The sequence below is a fragment of the Propithecus coquereli genome, unplaced genomic scaffold, assembly GCF_000956105.1.
Source record: "Propithecus coquereli isolate 6110/MARCELLA unplaced genomic scaffold, Pcoq_1.0 Scaffold12, whole genome shotgun sequence".
NCBI classification, from domain to species: domain Eukaryota; kingdom Metazoa; phylum Chordata; class Mammalia; order Primates; family Indriidae; genus Propithecus; species Propithecus coquereli.
The window spans coordinates 13,314,300-13,332,473 of NW_012136080.1; the positions used below are offsets into that span (position 1 = coordinate 13,314,300).

At 39.8% G+C, this 18,174-nt stretch overlaps 2 protein-coding genes across 3 annotated transcripts in view; both read left to right on the forward strand.

The window, feature by feature from the left end:
• SLC35G2 (solute carrier family 35, member G2) overlaps positions 1–6,156 on the forward strand; it is a 36,718-nt gene extending 30,562 nt beyond the window's left edge. For both annotated transcript variants that reach the window (XM_012663737.1, XM_012663741.1), the window contains exon 2: positions 4,720–6,156. In XM_012663737.1, the coding sequence (XP_012519191.1) occupies positions 4,738–5,976 (1,239 nt within the window). In that variant the 5' untranslated portion in view covers positions 4,720–4,737 and the 3' untranslated portion in view covers positions 5,977–6,156. The remainder of the gene's footprint in view (positions 1–4,719) is intronic.
• A 5,901-nt stretch (positions 6,157–12,057) lies between these two features.
• The window catches only part of NCK1 (NCK adaptor protein 1), a 100,419-nt gene continuing 94,302 nt past the window's right edge, over positions 12,058–18,174 (forward strand). Inside the window, exon 1 of the mRNA XM_012664603.1 lies at positions 12,058–12,163. The gene's annotated coding sequence lies outside the window, so the exon portion shown is untranslated. The remainder of the gene's footprint in view (positions 12,164–18,174) is intronic.

Sequence of the window (18,174 nt, forward strand, 5' to 3'; positions counted from 1 at the left end):
GAGGCTAGGAGTTGGCAAGAGCAAGACCTTGTCTCCACAAAAAAATAGAAAAATTAGCTGGGCATGGTGGTACATACCTATAGTCCCAGCTGCTTGGGAGGCTGAGGCAGGAGGATCGCTGAAGCTCAGGAGTTTGAGGTTGTAGTGAGCTATGATGACGCCACAGCACTATAGCCTGGGTGAGAGAGCAAGACCCTGTCTCCAGAAAAAAAAAAAAAGGTATTAACAGAGCCAGGCATGGTGGCTTATGCCTGTAATCCCAGCAACTTGGGAGGCTGAGGCCTGAGGTTGGAGGATCGCTTGATACCAGGAGTATGAGATTAGCCTGGGCAATATAGCAAGACTCCATTTCTAAAAAAGAAAAAAAAGGATCATACTATTAAAAAAAAGTATTAGTAAAGTATACTGCCTCCAGTCCTCATGAGTTACAATGGAGAAAAAGAATCCCTATTCAAAGAGGAGTGTTAAGGGCTATGCCTTATCATCATTCTAGACAGGATTTAGCATGGACATAATAAACATGCTGACAGCAAAGGCTCGGAACATGGGGCCTATTTCATTAGTTTGGAGGGAGGAATGGTTTCTCTCAGCAGGTCTGAGGAAGTCCAACATTTAACAGCAGTTATCCTTTGCATGTCTTGACATCTTATGATATCCTGGGAAGATGGTTGTTGAGTCTTCTCTTTTAGGTGGCTAGTCGGGTGTAGTCTTGAGTCTTAGAATGGTCCATTTCATTTAGGGGGCAAGGCTGTCTAAGCACATTAAAGGTAACAAAGTATCCCAGGGCTGGGCTGCTCAGGTATAAGGTGGTAACCTGTCAGTTCTTTACAAATATTTAGTTAAAGGCCAATCTCATTCACGAGTGTCAAATATCACATTAGTGCCTACATTTAAGCCACTATATTATGATCAAGTTGCACTAGCCAGCTTTATATCTATGACTTTTTACCGCTTTAGGGGGCAATCTGGTGAGTACTAGATTTATTGCCACATTACTGTTGAAGTTACCAGACTTATTACCAACTGGCATTTGCCTCAGGCACTATATGAGGATTGTCCTAAGGATTCCTACCGAGACAATGGTGATGTCACTGTTAATTTCCTCAACTTTAGGAGTAAGTGGTCTTGGGCCTCATTTTCTGGGATGTAGCTTAGGAAACAATGCCTTTTTTAAACCGAAATATTGGTTTCAGGCTTGCCACACTTAATTGTGTCCATTGTTCAAGCAGACACCAAACTATGCATTCTTTTCATCCATTTGTGTCCAGCATTTCAGGTTAATACATTTGTAGCTAGGCAGGTTGAATCTCTGGTCCTATTTTATATTACCTGTACTCAGATGAGTTGCTTTACACATCTAAAGTGGACATCTGTGCCTTGGAGGGCACTTCCCAATGTGAACCCTTGTCAGAGAAACTGGAGCCATGAGATTGGTTCAGACTGCTTGTCCCTATGAGGAAGGAGAAGAAGTTGTTGAGTTGGCACGTTGATCCAAACAACTTTGAGCAGATGGTAGAAAGTTATGGTCACTGAACTGCACATTGTTCTTGCATGGGAGAGGCATCAAAACACTCAAAGTATGAAATCATTAAAAAGACAAACTGTGAAGATAGTTGAGTCAAAAGATCCCAACAATTACCATCCAAAATTTGTTCTCTTGAAATAGACATAATTACTACTCTAGTTGCTGGCAGAGCCAGAACTTAAAACCAACATTTCTGACTCGTAAATTTCTTATCTCTAAAATAAAATTACCTAGTTCCTGGGACTAAGTGAATACTGTTGGTACCTGCCCAAGAGAGCTGCCTACCAGGCAAGAGGACCAAACAGTAAAAATCCGTGGACTATAAGCCCCAGGGTACAAGGCTCTCCCACATCAGGGATCTGTGCACTGAGAAGGTCCTCCAGAAGTTACCTGAGGTAACTTGCATTTGGATACTTTTAACCTAGAGGATATGAGTGACCTATCAGAGTTAACAGAGAAACAAAGACAACAAGCAAAGAAAGAATTCCGACATGTATGAGTTAGGAGTCAATATGAGACATAGAACCAGTAGGAGATTTATTACAAGGAATTGGCTTATGTTCTTTTAGGGGCTGGATAAGCAAGGCTTAAGTGTGCAGTCAGGCAGGCAGGAAGGGAAGATTAAAACCAGGTTGGAACCCCATGAGCACAGGCGGAAGCTCATTGTCCACAAGCAGTGAGGAAATGAAGATCACAAGCAGGCTGGAGCCCCAGGGGCATGAACTATTTGGAATCTCTGAACTTAAAAAAGGCCTAAAGTCCACTGTGAAGGGCTCACCTGATTAAGTTAGGCCCACTCAGAATAGTATTTCTTTTGATTAACTTAAAGTCAACTAATTAGGGTTTTTTGTCACATCTGCAAAATCCCTTTACAGCAGCATTTAGATTAGTGTTTGATTAACTAGGAAATGTTGTTCAGCTTTATACAGCAAATAGTCAACATGCAACAGCAGCCAATATGTGAGACATGGGTCCCTTTCCTCTTCCTTCCTCCCTGTGCCAAGGCACTGGAGAGCTAGAGCCTGGATGAGGGAGATGCAGGTGTCTGAGAGGCAGACCATATCCCCTTCCGTAGTCTCCAAAGGGAGAAAATGGGAGGAGGAGTGAAGTAGCACACTACACCCCCTCCCTATTCCTGCCCCTGGAGCTACAAATCTGGCCTACAGAGGGAAGGGGAAATTTTTGAATGGACATAAGACAAATTTTAACAATGGACAGCATGGAGGAAGTTAGGAGATCTAACTGAGATGTCATTGAGATAATTGCTGGCCAACAAGGAAAAGACATTTTCATAGCAAATTTGGATACAGTGACTGGAAACAAAACTCCATTGAGTTGAGACACCTAGATAAAAAAATGATTCAATTATAAAAATTAGAAGAACTACTGTAGATATTTAAACAAGGAAGTAAGAAAAAAACCCAAACAAAACTAGTGCTACAGAGGTGAGGGAAGACTTGCTTTTAAGAGGTAGAATTTGGACTGGGCCTTAAAAGATGAGCAGTGTTTAGAAAGTTGGAGCAAAGGGGAAACTATTGAGAATAAAGGCTTAGGAAAATGGTATGGACACATGGGGAGTGAGGACAGGGAGGACACTGGACTGACTGTTCAGAGCAAAGTGTGTGTGTAAAGGCCTAAGTAGTGATAGGGGCTAGATTAGGGAGGGTCTTGAGAGGCAGGCAGAGGAGTTGAAATTTGATAAGGTAGAGAGTAGGAAATCACTATAGGTTCTTGAGTGGGGAAAGCTTGAGAGAAGTTTCTGTTTTGTTTTGTTTTTAATCTTTTAAAGACAGATTAATATGACAGTGAGATAATATAGTTAAATTTTAGAGGAGAAGGACTGGAATTCAAGAGAATTCATCCCAGTTTGGATACTGTGCCACTATTCTAGATTATTTGCAATAACCTGAAATGCAATTGTAAGGTAAATTGGAAATGGAGGAGAAAGGGAAAATCTGAGAAATATTTCAAAGACAAAAGCAATAAGATTGATGACCAACTGGAAGTGTGATAGTAGAAAAGATAATTCAGAGGATTCTTTGGTTTCTAGCTTGGGGAACTGGAAAAATGGTATCACAAACATAAATGAGGAAGTTAGGAAAGGAAAATGTATTTGGGAGATCAAGACTATTAATTCAGTTTGGGATTATTGAAGCTGAAGCCATGATTTGAAGTGGAAATGTCCTGGTAGAAGTTGGAAATAAAGTACAGTCAGATTAGGCTGATAGTGGTATGCAGGAAGGACTGCAAGTACGACATCCAGGCTAGGAAACTGAAGGGTTTGGAGGCACGGGTGGTATTTTTTCATAACTTCTTCCCGCTGAAGGTGGTGCCTTTTAGAAGAGAAGGGAGTAAATTGGAATAGAACAGTTGGCTACCCAGATGGTGTCAAAGAACAAAATGGGATTTGATTTCTGGGCCATGGTTTAAGATACTGGAACTGATGAGTTTTTGGCAAAGAACCAAGGAGTTATGAGGACAAAAAAAAAAATGTGTTTTTTTTAAAATTTCAGTATATCTTTATATCTCAAAATGTATGGGGAGCCCAGAATAAATTCTAAAAAATTACTATAATTTGTAATATAAGGTAGATTCTGGTATTATACAAAATTGATTGTACAAAAGACTTTGGACTTATCCATTTATAATGTAGACAAAGTGACATAATGAGAAGGACAGGTTTGATCTAAGTTGTTTATTTTCCTGCATTTTTCATGTTGGATGAGTGGAGAGATGGGTAGCAATGAAAAGATGGAAAAATATTAGTTTGTGATGTAAAGATGGGAAATAGAGCCGAATGAGAAAGAAAAAGCAGAATGAGAATTAGGGACAGACTTAAGATGGGAATGCAAAAAGGGTGAACAATTCCAGTGAGTTCCATACATCTGGTAAGACATACTGCCAGATCATCTTTCCCTATTACATTTTTCCTTTTTTTCTTTCTTTCTGTGTTTCTTTCTTTTTTTCCTTTGGAGATGGAGGACTTACTACTTTGCCCAGGCTGGGCTCGAACTCGCAGTCTTCTTGCATCAGCCTCCCAAGTAGCTGGGACCAGGCATATACCACTGGCTTACATTTTTTTCTAGAGTTCTGTTATGGCCTCTACTTCTATCATTGAATTGGTGCATATGATTATAATAGAAATTAAATTTTCAATGAAATGAATATGTACATTTGTCTTTTTTTTTTAATAGAATTGCTTATCTGAAGAAATGGATACTTCTCCCTCCAAAAAATATCCAGTTAAAAAACGGGTGAAAATACATCCCAACACAGTGATGGTGAAATATACATCTCATTATCCCCAGCCTGGGGATGATGGCTATGAAGAAATCAATGAAGACTATGGAAATTTTATAGAAGAAAATCCAAAGAAAGGTCTGCTGAGTGAAATGAAAAGAAAAGGAAGAACTTTCTTTGGAACTGTGGATACCAGACCTCCACCAACAGAAGACCCAATGACCAATGAGATTAGACAGTTCCAAAGCTTTGCAGAAAAAAATATCTTTCAGTCCCGAAAAATGTGGATAGTGTTGTTTGGATCTGCTTTGGCGCATGGATGTGTAGCTCTTATTACTAGGCTTGTTTCTGATCGTTCTAAAGTTCCATCTCTAGAACTGATTTTTATCCGTTCTGTCTTGCAGGTCTTATCTGTGTTAGTTGTGTGTTACTATCAGGAGGCCCCCTTTGGACCTAGTGGATACAGATTACGACTATTCTTTTATGGTGTATGCAATGTCATTTCTATCACCTGTGCTTATACATCATTTTCAATAGTTCCTCCCAGCAATGGGACCACTATGTGGAGAGCCACAACCACAGTCTTCAGTGCCATTTTGGCTTTTTTACTTGTAGATGAGAAAATGGCTTATGTTGACATGGCTACAGTTGTTTGCAGCATTTTAGGTGTTTGTCTTGTCATGATTCCCAACATTGTTGATGAAGACAATTCTTTGCTAAATGCTTGGAAAGAAGCCTTCGGGTACACCATGACTGTGATGGCTGGACTGACCACTGCTCTTTCTATGATAGTGTACAGATCCATCAAGGAGAAGATCAGCATGTGGACTGCACTGTTTACATTTGGTTGGACTGGGACAGTCTGGGGAGTATCTACGATGTTTGTTCTTCAAGAACCCATCATCCCATTAGATGGAGAAACCTGGAGTTATCTCATTGCTATATGCGTCTGTTCTACTGTAGCATTTTTAGGAGTTTATTATGCCTTGGACAAATTCCATCCAGCTTTGGTTAGCACAGTACAACATCTGGAGATTGTGGTAGCTATGGTCCTGCAGCTTTTAGTGTTGCATATATTTCCTAGTGTCTATGATGTCTTTGGAGGGGTAATCATTATGATTAGTGTTTTTGTCCTTGCTGGCTATAAACTATACTGGATGAATTTAAAAAGGCAGGATTACCAGGAAATACTAGACTCTCCCATTAAATGAATAACTTATTATCTTGTTAATGTTCAGTTATTAATATATACACTGCCATTTTAGTGTTTATCTATAAATGTCTTTTGTGTTGTATAATTGACAGTTATGTAATATATACAGATGCAGAAAAATTTATTCTGTTCTAATATATTTAAATACAAATATTAAATATATGAAATATGTCATGAACCTGGTATCTTTACTGGTATTTACTGGTGTCTTTACAGGTAATTTTGGTAGAAGGAGAATGTTAACTTCCATTACTAAAGAACACAAGACTTGAAGAAATGACCCCTTTCAGATGGAACTTCTGTGGTCTTAAAGTTCAAAAATTAGAAAAATGTTCACGCTTAATGTTTTACAAATGTTCAACAAAAATCTTTCGATATTCAAAAATCTTCATTTTTGAAAAGTACACTATAAGGTGAAATGTTAAACATCAAGCCCTGTTTTGTCATCTAATCGCATTAAAAAACTAGAGGTGATAGGGCTGGGTAAGGGATCTTGAGCTGAGGCAAGACAGTGCACAAAGGAAAAGAGATTTTTTAATGACAGTGGGTTGTTGTCCAAAGTTGGAACAGGAAATTGGTCTTCTCTTTGCTATGACCACATTAGGAAATACATAGTAAAGGCCTGTAGGGAGAAGACTGGATTCTTGCCAGCCCTACCTAGTCCATGCCATTTTGTACCTGATGGTGGGAGATCAATGTTGGGCAGGGTCTACTTATTCTCAGTTATGCAGCTCTCTTCCAAGGCTGTCCTTGTTGATGATTTTGTGGCAAGGTCTGTGAGCTGTAGCAAAGATACTTTTACTCCTGAAAAAGACACTAGCAGTGTCATAGTATAGCAGAAAATTAACACGGTATCCTGAGATTTTTTTTTCAAAAGGGCCTAAAAGTCTGTAAAAGCATATAAGATGGCATTAATTTGTGTATAATTTGGACTATTCTTACCAATTTAGCACAAACAAATGTTGATATGGTACTGACTATTAAGCTATTTATGATCTCTTAGCTCCAAATTCACCCTTCTATATTTTCTTCTGTGATGCTATGGCTCAAACCCAGCAAATTACATTTTTCCTATGCCAGCTGGTGTCTCACTAGGTTCCACCAATAAGGGGCATTAGAGGGAGACTAGAAGGCAGAAGGGCAGAAGGGATTTCCTCCTTTCTGTTTACTTGCAGTTTCTGTCACTGTTAATTCCAGCAATAAGCAAAAGCTTTTTGCTACAGCAGCAACAATTGATTTCAGTCTTGAGCTCCTTTTGGCATCCTCCTCAACCCCAACCAGCCTCATCATATCCCTCTCAAAAGTAGCAGGACCAGCTGGAGAGCACCTTTTTAGGGGTCTGAGATATAACTCAGCTGGGTCATTTGTCTGAGTTTCTGAGACCTCACAGTTCAAACTTGATTCCCCTTTTTCACTAACCCTAGGCAGTTATCCTTGCAGTTATCACCTCTTGGCACTACCTTGGTGTTCCCTTTTTGCTTTTTCACCCAATACTAAATCCTGTCTATTGTAATATCTTGTGATTTCTGTTTTTCTATTATGTCTCCAAACCTTACTCAAAGGAATGCACAGCCATTAGTAGGTTACCTGTGCTTTGGGAAAATGGCAACATTTAGACTTTTCAGTGATTACTAGAAACTGGCTCTCAATAGAAATTATTCAAATTGAAGCACAGAAAGAAAAAGATCTGAAAAAAAAAAAAAAGAATGAACAGAGCCTGAATGACCTGTACTCAGTACTAAGAAGTCTAGCATTAGTGTAACTGTAGTCCCAGAAAAAGAAGAGAGAGAGTGGAGCCATAAAAAATATGTGAAGAAATATTGACCCAAAGTCTTTCAAATTTGATAAAAAAACAAAAACAAAAAATAAACCCAAGAAAACAAAAAAACTCCAGTAAGCCACAGATAAGGAAACTAAGTAAACCCTAAACCAAGCAGGATAAATACAAAGAAAACCACACCTAGAAACATCACAGTGTAGCTGCTGATAAACAAAGGTAGAGTCTTAAAAGCAGCAAGAGAAAAAGACATGAGACACACAGGAATACAATGAGAAGAATTACAAACTGGGTTCTCAGCAGAAACAACGGGAGGCCAGAAAACAAGAGAATGACATCTTTAAAGTGCTGAAAGAAAGCCCTTTGATGACTTCTCCTTGACTATAGGATAAACTCTAAGATGCTTGACTTCAATAACCTGGCTATCACTTACATTTCTAGGCATCTTCTGCTCCAGTAATATTCTATTGTTGTTTAATGCCTTTTTATTATGCAGGCCCCTCTGTATTGAAAGCCCTTCTTTTCTTTGCCTACTTAATTGCCTCACTAGCCTGACCACACAACTCCCCTCCCCTGTGGCTTTGTGCATATATATTTTTGTATTTACTATATTAATAACAAGTATCTGTTTAAATCTTATTCTCTGACACTAAATTGAGCTCCTTTAAGGTAGGGACTGATTTTTATATCTCCAGTACCTATTGTAGTACCTACCACAGAGTGGGCTCAATTAATTTTTGCTGAATTCTTTCCCATAAAAGCATAACAATACTGAACTCAGAAATTAAATTGAGTTTACTAGGGCCCACTAATTTCTATGCTTCACAGGTGAGCCTGTGATTAGTTACTTCTTGCTGGTTGGTAGGTAGGACTTTTTTTGTCCTGAATACTCCTGCCGGACAGTGATGCTAAACTAGATCATTTTCTCTAACCATTTCTAACTATGAGCTATCAGTAGATTTCTGGGAAAGGCCTTGAGACATGGAGGGTCATTTTTGCCTTTGTCTTCCCAAATTCTTTCCTTTGGGATTAATAAAGTGAGTCCTCTGCATGTTTTTATCCTAGACAGATTAGCTGCCCATATGCAAAGACCCACCTTTAGTTCATAGGTCATAAATATATTTTTTTATTTTTCACTTCGTTTTTTTTTAGAGACAGGGTCTCACTTTGTTGACCAGGTTGGAGTCCAGTGGTGTGAGAATAGCTTACTGCAACCTCAAACTCCTGGACTCAAGTGATCCTCCCACTTCAGCCTCCCAAGTAGCTAGGACTACAGGCATGTGCCACCACACCTGACCAATTTTAAAAATCTTTTGTAGAGACAGAGTCTCACTATGTTGCCCAGGTTGGTCTGGAAGTCCTGGCTTTAAGCTATACTCCCACCTTGGCCTCCCAAAGTGCTGGGATTACAGGCATGAGCCACCATACCCAGCCCACAGGTCGTAAATTTTCTTTTTCTTTTAAGTTCCCAAGTCTAGCAAGGAGGTCAAAAGTTTTGACCTACATTTTGTCACTTGATTCTGGTTAGTCCCTAGTTCACTCAGCCCTAATTAGCAAGGATGATTCCTGTTTTTGGTTTGAGTTCCCCTGAAAGAGAGGAAGCAGCTGCCACATGCAGGAAGTTGGGGAGACAGTGTGTGAAAGGGAGTTTCAGGGACAGCTCCTACCCCATAAGAACATGTACTCCATTACTTCTGGTGCAATTTCATACATGACTTTCTGCCTGTCTACCCTCCTACTCTGTGCTTTCCTTTTTCATTTTTCTTCTTTGACTCTTTTTCATATATTTTTGGAGGTTTTTTTTTTTTTTTTCTTAAGAGTTCCTGGTAAGAATGGGTGATGAAGAAGCTTAAAGAAGGAAAATTGAGAGGATAAATCATGTTTACAGGAAACTAAAATCCTTTTATGAAAAAGCAGATTTAAGCTCTCTCCCTTTCTTACAGCTACTTCTTTTATTTCTTAAATAGGTGATATACAGCAGTCATGAGATCTGGATCAAAATCTTGTGAAGATTGTTGGCCCATTCAAAATACATATTCCCTTACAAAATAAAATCTAAACTTATTACTTAAGCATATATTTTCTGCGTTAATTTTCCCCACTTAAGGTAGTGGTATTTGCTATGTGAAGGCTGGGATTGCATTTTACCTGTTGTATTTGTATTCATACCTTCTGCCCCCATCACATGTTAAATGTATAACTAGAATTGCAATTGAGTCAGGCTCTGCTAACAGTTTGCTGTGTGATTCTGGAGAAATAGTTTTAACTCTAGGCAATGGTTTCTTCAAAAATAATATCTCAATTCACAAACTTTATAAAATTTATCGACAAATAAGAAAACCATTGTATTAGCTTGGGCTCCCATAACAAAATGCCACAGACTGGGAGGCTTAAACAACACAAACTTATTTTATCATAGTTCTGGAGGCTGGGAAGTCCAAAATAAGATGCCAGCATGGTCAGTTTTGGGTAATGGCTCTCTTCCTGGCTTATAGGATGGCTGTCTTCTTGCTGTGTCTTCACATGGTAGAGAAAGGAAGCTCTCTGGTGCCTCTTTTTATACAGACATGAATCCCATCTGATTAGGGCCCCACTCTTCGAGCTCATGTAACCTTAATTACTTCCTAAAAGTCTATCTCCAAATACATATGGTCCCCAACTTAATTTTTTGAATTTATGATGGTGTGAAAACCATATGTAGTCAGTAGAAACTACGTGTTCTTCGAGGGCCAATGTGACCATTGTTTTTCACTTTCAGTATTCAATAAACTACATGAGATATTCAACACTTTATTATAAATAGGCTTTGTGTTAGATGACTTTACCCAACTGTAGGCTAATGTAAGTGTTCTGAGCACATTTTAAGTAGGCTAGAATAAGCTCTGATGCTCCATAGGTTGTGTACTGAATATATTTTTGACTTACAATCATTTTCAACTTACGATGGGTTTATTGAGACATAACCCTATTGTAAGTTGAGGAGCATCTAAACTGTCATATTGGGGGTTATGGCTTCAGCATATGAATTTTGGAGGCGGGCACAATTCAGTCCATAGCAACCATGATATAATATGCAAAGCTATTTAAACCTGTAGAATAAATTCAAAATTCACTTGTATTATTTACTATGAATGCTAACAATGGAATGTAGACATAGAGTGGCTATTGCCCAGTTTCATGGTCTACTTTTCCCTGCCAACTTGAGGCTAAGAAGAGCACAGATAGGTAATTTGTGCTTGACCTTGTGATCCTACATGTCAGGTCAACCACATGCATCCATTAGCACTCAAGTGAATAATTTTGAACTTAAATGCAGAAAACCACTCTTGAGACTTATAATCAGGCCTAAGATTAAAGGAGAAGGGAAAAGAATATGTATTAATGACTTAAACAATATTTACTTACTATATATCATATGCTAGATACTGGGGAAAAACTGAACATGGTTCATGATTTAATGGAGTTCACAGTGCAGGTAGGGATACGAACAAACCATTTCAATAGCTCAGATGGAGAAAATACCTGTGCTCCTAAGCCAGCAGGCTTCCCTGAAAAGTGACACCTAAGCTTAGCCACAAGGATAGTTAGGAAGGAATGAGGCAGGTTATGGGGGGCAGCAGCCCCACCATGGAGGTGAATCAACTTACTGATGCCTCAGCAGATGGCCGGGGCTGGGTCCCTAAGAATGGGCACACCTGACTCCCAAGGTCCTCTTCAGGACACTACCGCAGCTGAGACTGGCAGCTGCCCACACACCAGGGCACTCAGAGGGCCCTCAGACTCAGGAGAAAACTGAAAAACTATTTTGGTTTGTTCCTCGAATTAAGCCTCCGTCTTACGTTTTCCTCCCAGGTTCCCATTTCCAGGTCTTTTTGTTTTTCTTTGTCGCTCCCCGTCCCTCAGCTCAGAACCTTCAGCTGGGAAGATCCTCCTCAGGTGCAGAAACCAGCAGGAGACTCCCAAAGCCGTTGGGGCTGAATGTGGGACGCAGTAATTTTTGCCGTGGAGTGTCTCCTGCAGCACTGAGGAGGAAGGCTCAAAGTAACCAGGGGGAGAAGCAGGGGAGTCAAAAGCGAAGACAAGTCACGGACAAGCCCAGTGTCTCTCACCCTCTCTCTCCTAGTCTTTCCGCCGCGCAGCCTCAGCACACCCCACACCCAGCACAGCGCTTGATCGACATGTGTCCCCGCCCAATCCCGGCGCGGCGCAGACCGCTGTCGCTTCAGGGACCGGGTAGGGGGGCTACTGAGCCTATCAGATTGGGTCGGGAGCGGGTTTCCTGCCCGCGCGGATCCGCCCACCCGCCGCGCCCCGCCCCTCTCCCGAGAGCTACGCGGCGGCGGAGCGCAGGCCTCGTGCCGTAACGGCCATCGCTGCGGCCGCGGCGGCGTCCCGGTGCCTTCTTCAGGTGAGCTGGAGCCGCCGGGTTCGGCAGAGGGAAGGTGAGACGGCCTTGCCGGCAGGCAGACACACACACAGACAGCATTTCCGTTCCCCGTCCGTGCACACAGCCCGTTACTCCCTGCGTCGCTTCCTCTTCCCCGGCGAAGTTAGCCCCGGGGGCGCCGTCTGCCGGCTCGGAGCTGAGCCGGAGTGGGGGCGGATGCTGCTCGACTGGGCCTGGGCGTCTGCACCGCGGCTCCACGCGACCTTCGGGCTGCTGCCCCGGGAAGCGCGACCCTGCGGCCTCCCTGCCCGCACGGCCCGGGAGCGTCGGGTCGCGGGGAGAGCCCCGGCCGTAGCCCCTGGGCTGGGAGATCGAGTGTGTGGCGTGCGCGCTTCTCTGGCAGTCTTCCTCCTGAGAAAGTCTTGTTGCCAGTTGTGGCGTAATCCGAGGGTGGGAAGGTAGGGATGGGGCAGAGAAGGAAGGGCTCTCCCCGAGAGGAGGGGAGAGCGCCGTGCCCCGTGCTGCGTGTGGACATCTTCGGGACGCGCCCTCTGCCCCTCCCCCCACCCCGCCCCCAGCCGTTTTCCTCGTTCTTCGCTGTTACTTTAATCGTTTGGACCTGCTTTAGATTTGCACGCGAGTTGCTTGGCTTTGAGCTTTTGACTTGAGTTGTAATGGATCCAGTAAAACAATTACCTCGATAGGTTGGCTTTGTAATCTTTCTTATACGTTCCCATAGAAGTTAAATTCGCTGTTAGAAACTCTGGAAGCTGGATTTTGTTCAGGGCTGAGAACCGTAACGTAGGCTGTCAATGTCGACCTGATCAACTGAAGTCTCCTGAAAATAATTCTCCCCATTAGCTTTGGTAAGAGGCATTAGAAGTCAGGAAAGAATGAGGTTACGGAGAATTTTCTAACCCCATCTTGGGTGGGGAGCAAAGAGGCTCAGTGTTATGGCCAGAACCGGTAAGTGTTGCAAGAGGTATTCGTTTTTAAAATCTTACTTTGATAGATTGATGACAAACCAATCATAACGATTTCTTCAGCACTTGGAAATCACTGTGCCTCAAGTCTCAACCTTCAGTGAGGTCACAAAGTTGATGGAGAAATAACCCAAGAAGAAAGTTTTGTTTGTTTAGTAATTGTCGATGATGTTCCGTTCTTAAATAGGCACCCATTCACAACTTGATAGTGACTTGAAGAACATGCATTGGTTGATTAATGATACTTTCTTTTCATTTTGACTTGGGGATTACATTTTAAAATGTTTGTCTTATTTTTCTAGGCCTTATCTTTTTGTCCATATTTTCCCTGTGCTTTCAGGTCCATCTAAATAAAAGTTGAAACCTACACATAATGTTTTGTTAGACATCGAGTGATACTTACGCCCCTGGGTTTATTTTTCTTTTGGACCTCTGAGAACCTTCTTTCCAAAGCTCAGGGTAGATTTGATATGATTATTATTATAAATCATTTGTCAGGAAGACTTAATACAGATGCAGTATGTTTTTAAAATATAGTTTAATAATTTTACAATTTACTCAATCTTTATAATAAGGAAAAATACCAAATGTTCTCTACCGACATCAGAAAATTAAATGATTATTTAGTCGATAAGTAAAATTGAAGGGAACTCTCGAAATCACTGAACATTTACCAGGTTCTTCATAAAATACTTTGCTGTGCTGTTTTAGGACAACAACTGACGGGGCTAAATATGACCTTTAAAGATTTCAGGTAACAGTTATGTCTGGATGATCCACACTTTAAACTGTTTCAAAGATAGAACTTACAGTCTTCCCTTCAAAAGTGATTTCATATGCCAGATTTGTTTTGGTGTCATTACCATTCTTTCAATTACTCAGACGCAAAGCTTGGTTTTATTTCTATGCACGGCCAATTGTTGCCAGTGATTTTTATCTCTAAGCTACTCACCGGCCTTTTGCTGGGTTTTCTGCCTGTTTTTTTTTTTTCTCCCTACTTAGTATGTTCTGCTTGTGGCCTAAATCTTAAAATAATGCTCCAAACACCCCTCACTGTTCAGAAACCAGCCATAGCTCTCTGTAACTACAGAGTAGAGTTCAGAATTCATAGCCTTCTAACAGTCTGCTCAAAACCTATTTTTCTGATGCCAGTATTATATCTCTATAGGAGCTGTCCACTCTAACCTAACCAATCTCTTTGTCTATTTATACTTTGTATTTTTCTACATTTTTATAGTTTCTATTGAAACTTTGAGTGCCTATGCATAGGCTGCCTATTTAAATCAATCTTCCTTCTTTCCTTTTCTTCCTTTCTTTTCTTTATTATAACTTTTTTTGAGACAGAGTCTCTCTCTGTTGCCTGGGCTAGAGTGCAATGGCATCAGCCTAGCTCACAGCAACCTCAAATGCCTGAGCTCAAGGGCTCCTCCTGCCTCAGCCTCCCAGTAGCTGGGACTATAGGCACCACCATGCCTGGCTAATTTTTTCTATTTTTAGTAGAGATCGAGTCTGGCTCTTGCTGAGGCTGGTCTTGAACTCCTGATCTCAAGTGATCCTCCTGCCTTGGCCTCCCAGAGTGCTAGGATTATGGGCCTGAGCCACCTTGCCTGGCTTATTTAAAATTTTTTCCCCCTAAATTACCTAAGTAGCAAATGAAGTAAAATTTTGTTTCATTTTTGGTCCTTCAGTTCCTTGTGTTGTTGCTTTCCTTTGAACCCATACTCCTTATTGTTTTGCCATTCCCTTGGTTTTAATCCTATGTAGACTCATTTCATAGTGTCGTAGAACACCATTGCAGGAAGATTGGAATCCAACCTTCTGTTTTATAGATAGGGAAGCTGAAATACATATAGAATACCTGCACTAAAATTCACACATCTAGTGATGGGGGCAGAACTGAGACTCAGACCTTGACCTCCTAACTCAAGTTCTGTGTATTCTTTATGAAACCATGTAACTTCTCATCTCTTAGGACATTTTGCATTATTTGCTTTACATTATTTTTCATTTTGTGTGTTTATCCCTTCTCATATAGATTGAAAGCTTCTTGAGGGCAGGGGTACCTTGGTGACTTGCATCATAAATTATTTTAACAATTAAGGTCTATATGGAGTCTTCCTGTGTTTTTTAGATGTATTACCAGCAGTAACAAAAATAATGTCATCTCTGCATTTGAGTCCTATGACGCACTAGAAAGTGAACTGGATCCCTTACAGGTTTTACTGCTGGGATTTAGTTTGTTCGAATCTCTTGATAAAGAGAATGAATTTTTGGGGCCCTTGAACATAGATGAAAAACAGTGTAGTGATTTGGAGGAAATCTCTGGAGGGCTTATCACAATAACTAAATGTAATGATCTAGCAAAATGTTCTCTTTCTTTTTTTGAGTGTTAGAAAAGTAACACTTCACATTTTGCTACTGTTATCTTATTCACGTGTTAAGAATCAGCAGTACATCTGCCTGTTGAGCAAAATATTTGAAAAATCATTTGTTCTGTTTTGGTGAGTTAGAGAGCTTTAATATATTCTCCATTTTTTCCGCCTCTTAACTCTAAGGTTTCTGTTCATAGAAGCAGCATAGGTTGCCTTGCTATTTTTCTTATGTATTTGTGGTATTTTTCTTACATTTTAGTTTAATGCTGTGAGACAGCATGGAAAATTGTCAGGGTGAAATCTTTCTGGAGGGAATGAATGCTTACTCTTCTGGTCTGTTTTTCATCTATTTTTTGGTTGTTAATAATTGCTTGTTTTTATTGTTTAAACTATCAGCTAAAGTAAACTGTTGTTGAAACAGTGATTCTCTTCTTCCTTATTCCTGAAATTGTACTTAAGTTTTGCTGAATTGGATGTGAATATAGTATGAATGATTTTTGCTTTTGTTTAGGTGATCAACTGAATAAACAAAGCAGTGAGAGTATGTGGAAGTTCTGTAGGGAGTAGGATGCTTCTCCAAAGGCTTTTTTGTTTGTTTTGTTTTTAAGAATCGGTCTTCCAAAATTTTCGGCATATATTTTCAAATCATGTTGCTGTGTAGTTCAACTCAGATAACAGATGTAACCAAGAGTTTAATATGCCATGGACTTTTTAAGTATTCCAGCTATATTGCAGAAACATTTTATTAATTTTACAAAGCATTGGAAAATTTTCCTTGGAGATGCTTGATCATTTCTTGGTACTACATGTTCTTGAATAATATTTTTTATTTTTAGAAACATTCAGAATATTTAGTGTACAACCCCTCTGCATCTCAGTGGTACCCTGGGAAATCCAGTTACTTTTATTTTTGTTTCTTTTAATTTCTTATCTGTGTTATTAAAAGAGGCCTATAAGACCTTGTATGATTTGGCTTTTGCCTCTCCTGCTGTTATCCCTTCCCTCTTTGGGCCTTAAATAGCCAACCTCTCTCTCTTTTTTTTTTTTTTTTTTGCCTTAGAGCCTGTGAACATATTCTTCCTTCTGGGGCAGATGGCTTCTTTAGGTTGGTTGGTATTAAGTGTGGCTACTAGTAACAGACACCAGATAACAATTTTTCTCTCATACCAGAGAAATAGATCCAGGGTTGGCATGGCATTCATTTATTAAATTTATTTCCAGGGGTGTGTGTGTGTGTGCGTGCGCATTGTTATAAATAACTCTGAAATAAAGATCTTTGTGTATAAGGCTTTAAAATTTTTTCCTTTTGATTGAATTCCTGTTGTGGGATCCAGTTGAAAATCTCATTAATTTCTTTTTAAAAAATTTGTTTAGAGAAAGTATCTTTAAATTGTTTTTATTGCAAAGTGCACAAATTTAAATGTGTAGCTCAATGGATTTTTATAATTGTAGACATCCATATAGTCATCACCCAGATCAAGGCATAGAACATTTCCAGTGCTCTAGAAGTCTCTTTCGTGTCCCCTCCCAATCAGTATTCCCTACCCTCCCCAAAGTAATCACTATTCTGACCTTTATCACCATAAATTATTTTTGCCTGTTCTTAGACTTCATATAAATGGAATCATATGCTCTTGCGGATGGCTACTTTTGCTTAACATTGTGTTTGTGAAATTCATTGTGATGTTGGGTGCAACAGTACTTTGATGGTAATATTCCAATTAAAAAAAATTTTACCATTGATGTAAATTTTTATATTTGGTTTGTTTCCACTTTTAAGCCATTGTGAATAAAGCTGCTGTGAACATTCATTTGCAAATCTTTTAGTGGACATGGTTTATATGTACCTGGGTGTAAAATTGTGCTGTCCTTAGCAGTTTTTCAACCTGCTTGAACTAGCCCTGTGTAGCTGGTATATAGTTTTATGGAATTGTCCTCTTACCATAAAACTAGTGACTGCCTTTGTCTTTCTCCTGTGTTAAATCTTTTATTTTCTGTGAAAATCATGTGTTTTTGTTATTACTATTTTTTTTTTTTTGGTTTAACCTCTCTGTTTGATGGAGTATATCTAACACAGTAGATTCTTGTGAAAGGTTGATAACTTACATTAATGAAAACCTTTTTTTGGTTTTTCTACTTCATTTGGTTGGGTACCAGTTGTAGGTTGAAAATAATTTGCCTTCAGAATTCAAATTATTTGCTCCATTGTTTTCTAGCTTGTCATCCTTTTGAGAAGTCTGAAGACATTAGGATTCTTTATTGTAAAAATGTTTTTTGCCTTTGTTGAATTTTGTAGTTCTATATTCTGAAATTTCTTGAGAATGTGACTTGCTGTACATCTGTTTTTATTTTGTTTTCCTGGATATTCATTGTACCTTCTAAATCTGCAAAATTATGTTCATTAGTTCTGGGAAATTTTCTTGAATTATTATGTTGATGGTTATATTAGACTGCTAGGGCTGTCATAACAAAATACTACAGAGTGGGTTTCTTAAACAACAGAAATCTGTTTTCTCACAGTTCTGGAGCCTAGAGTTCAAGAATAAGGTGCCATTAGGTTTGTTTCTGATGAGTCTTCTCTTCCTGGCTTGTAGACAGCTGTCTTCTTGCTGTGTCTTCACATGGGTTTTCCGTGGAGAGAGATATGTCCTCTTTTTGGATTAGGGCCCCATCCTTA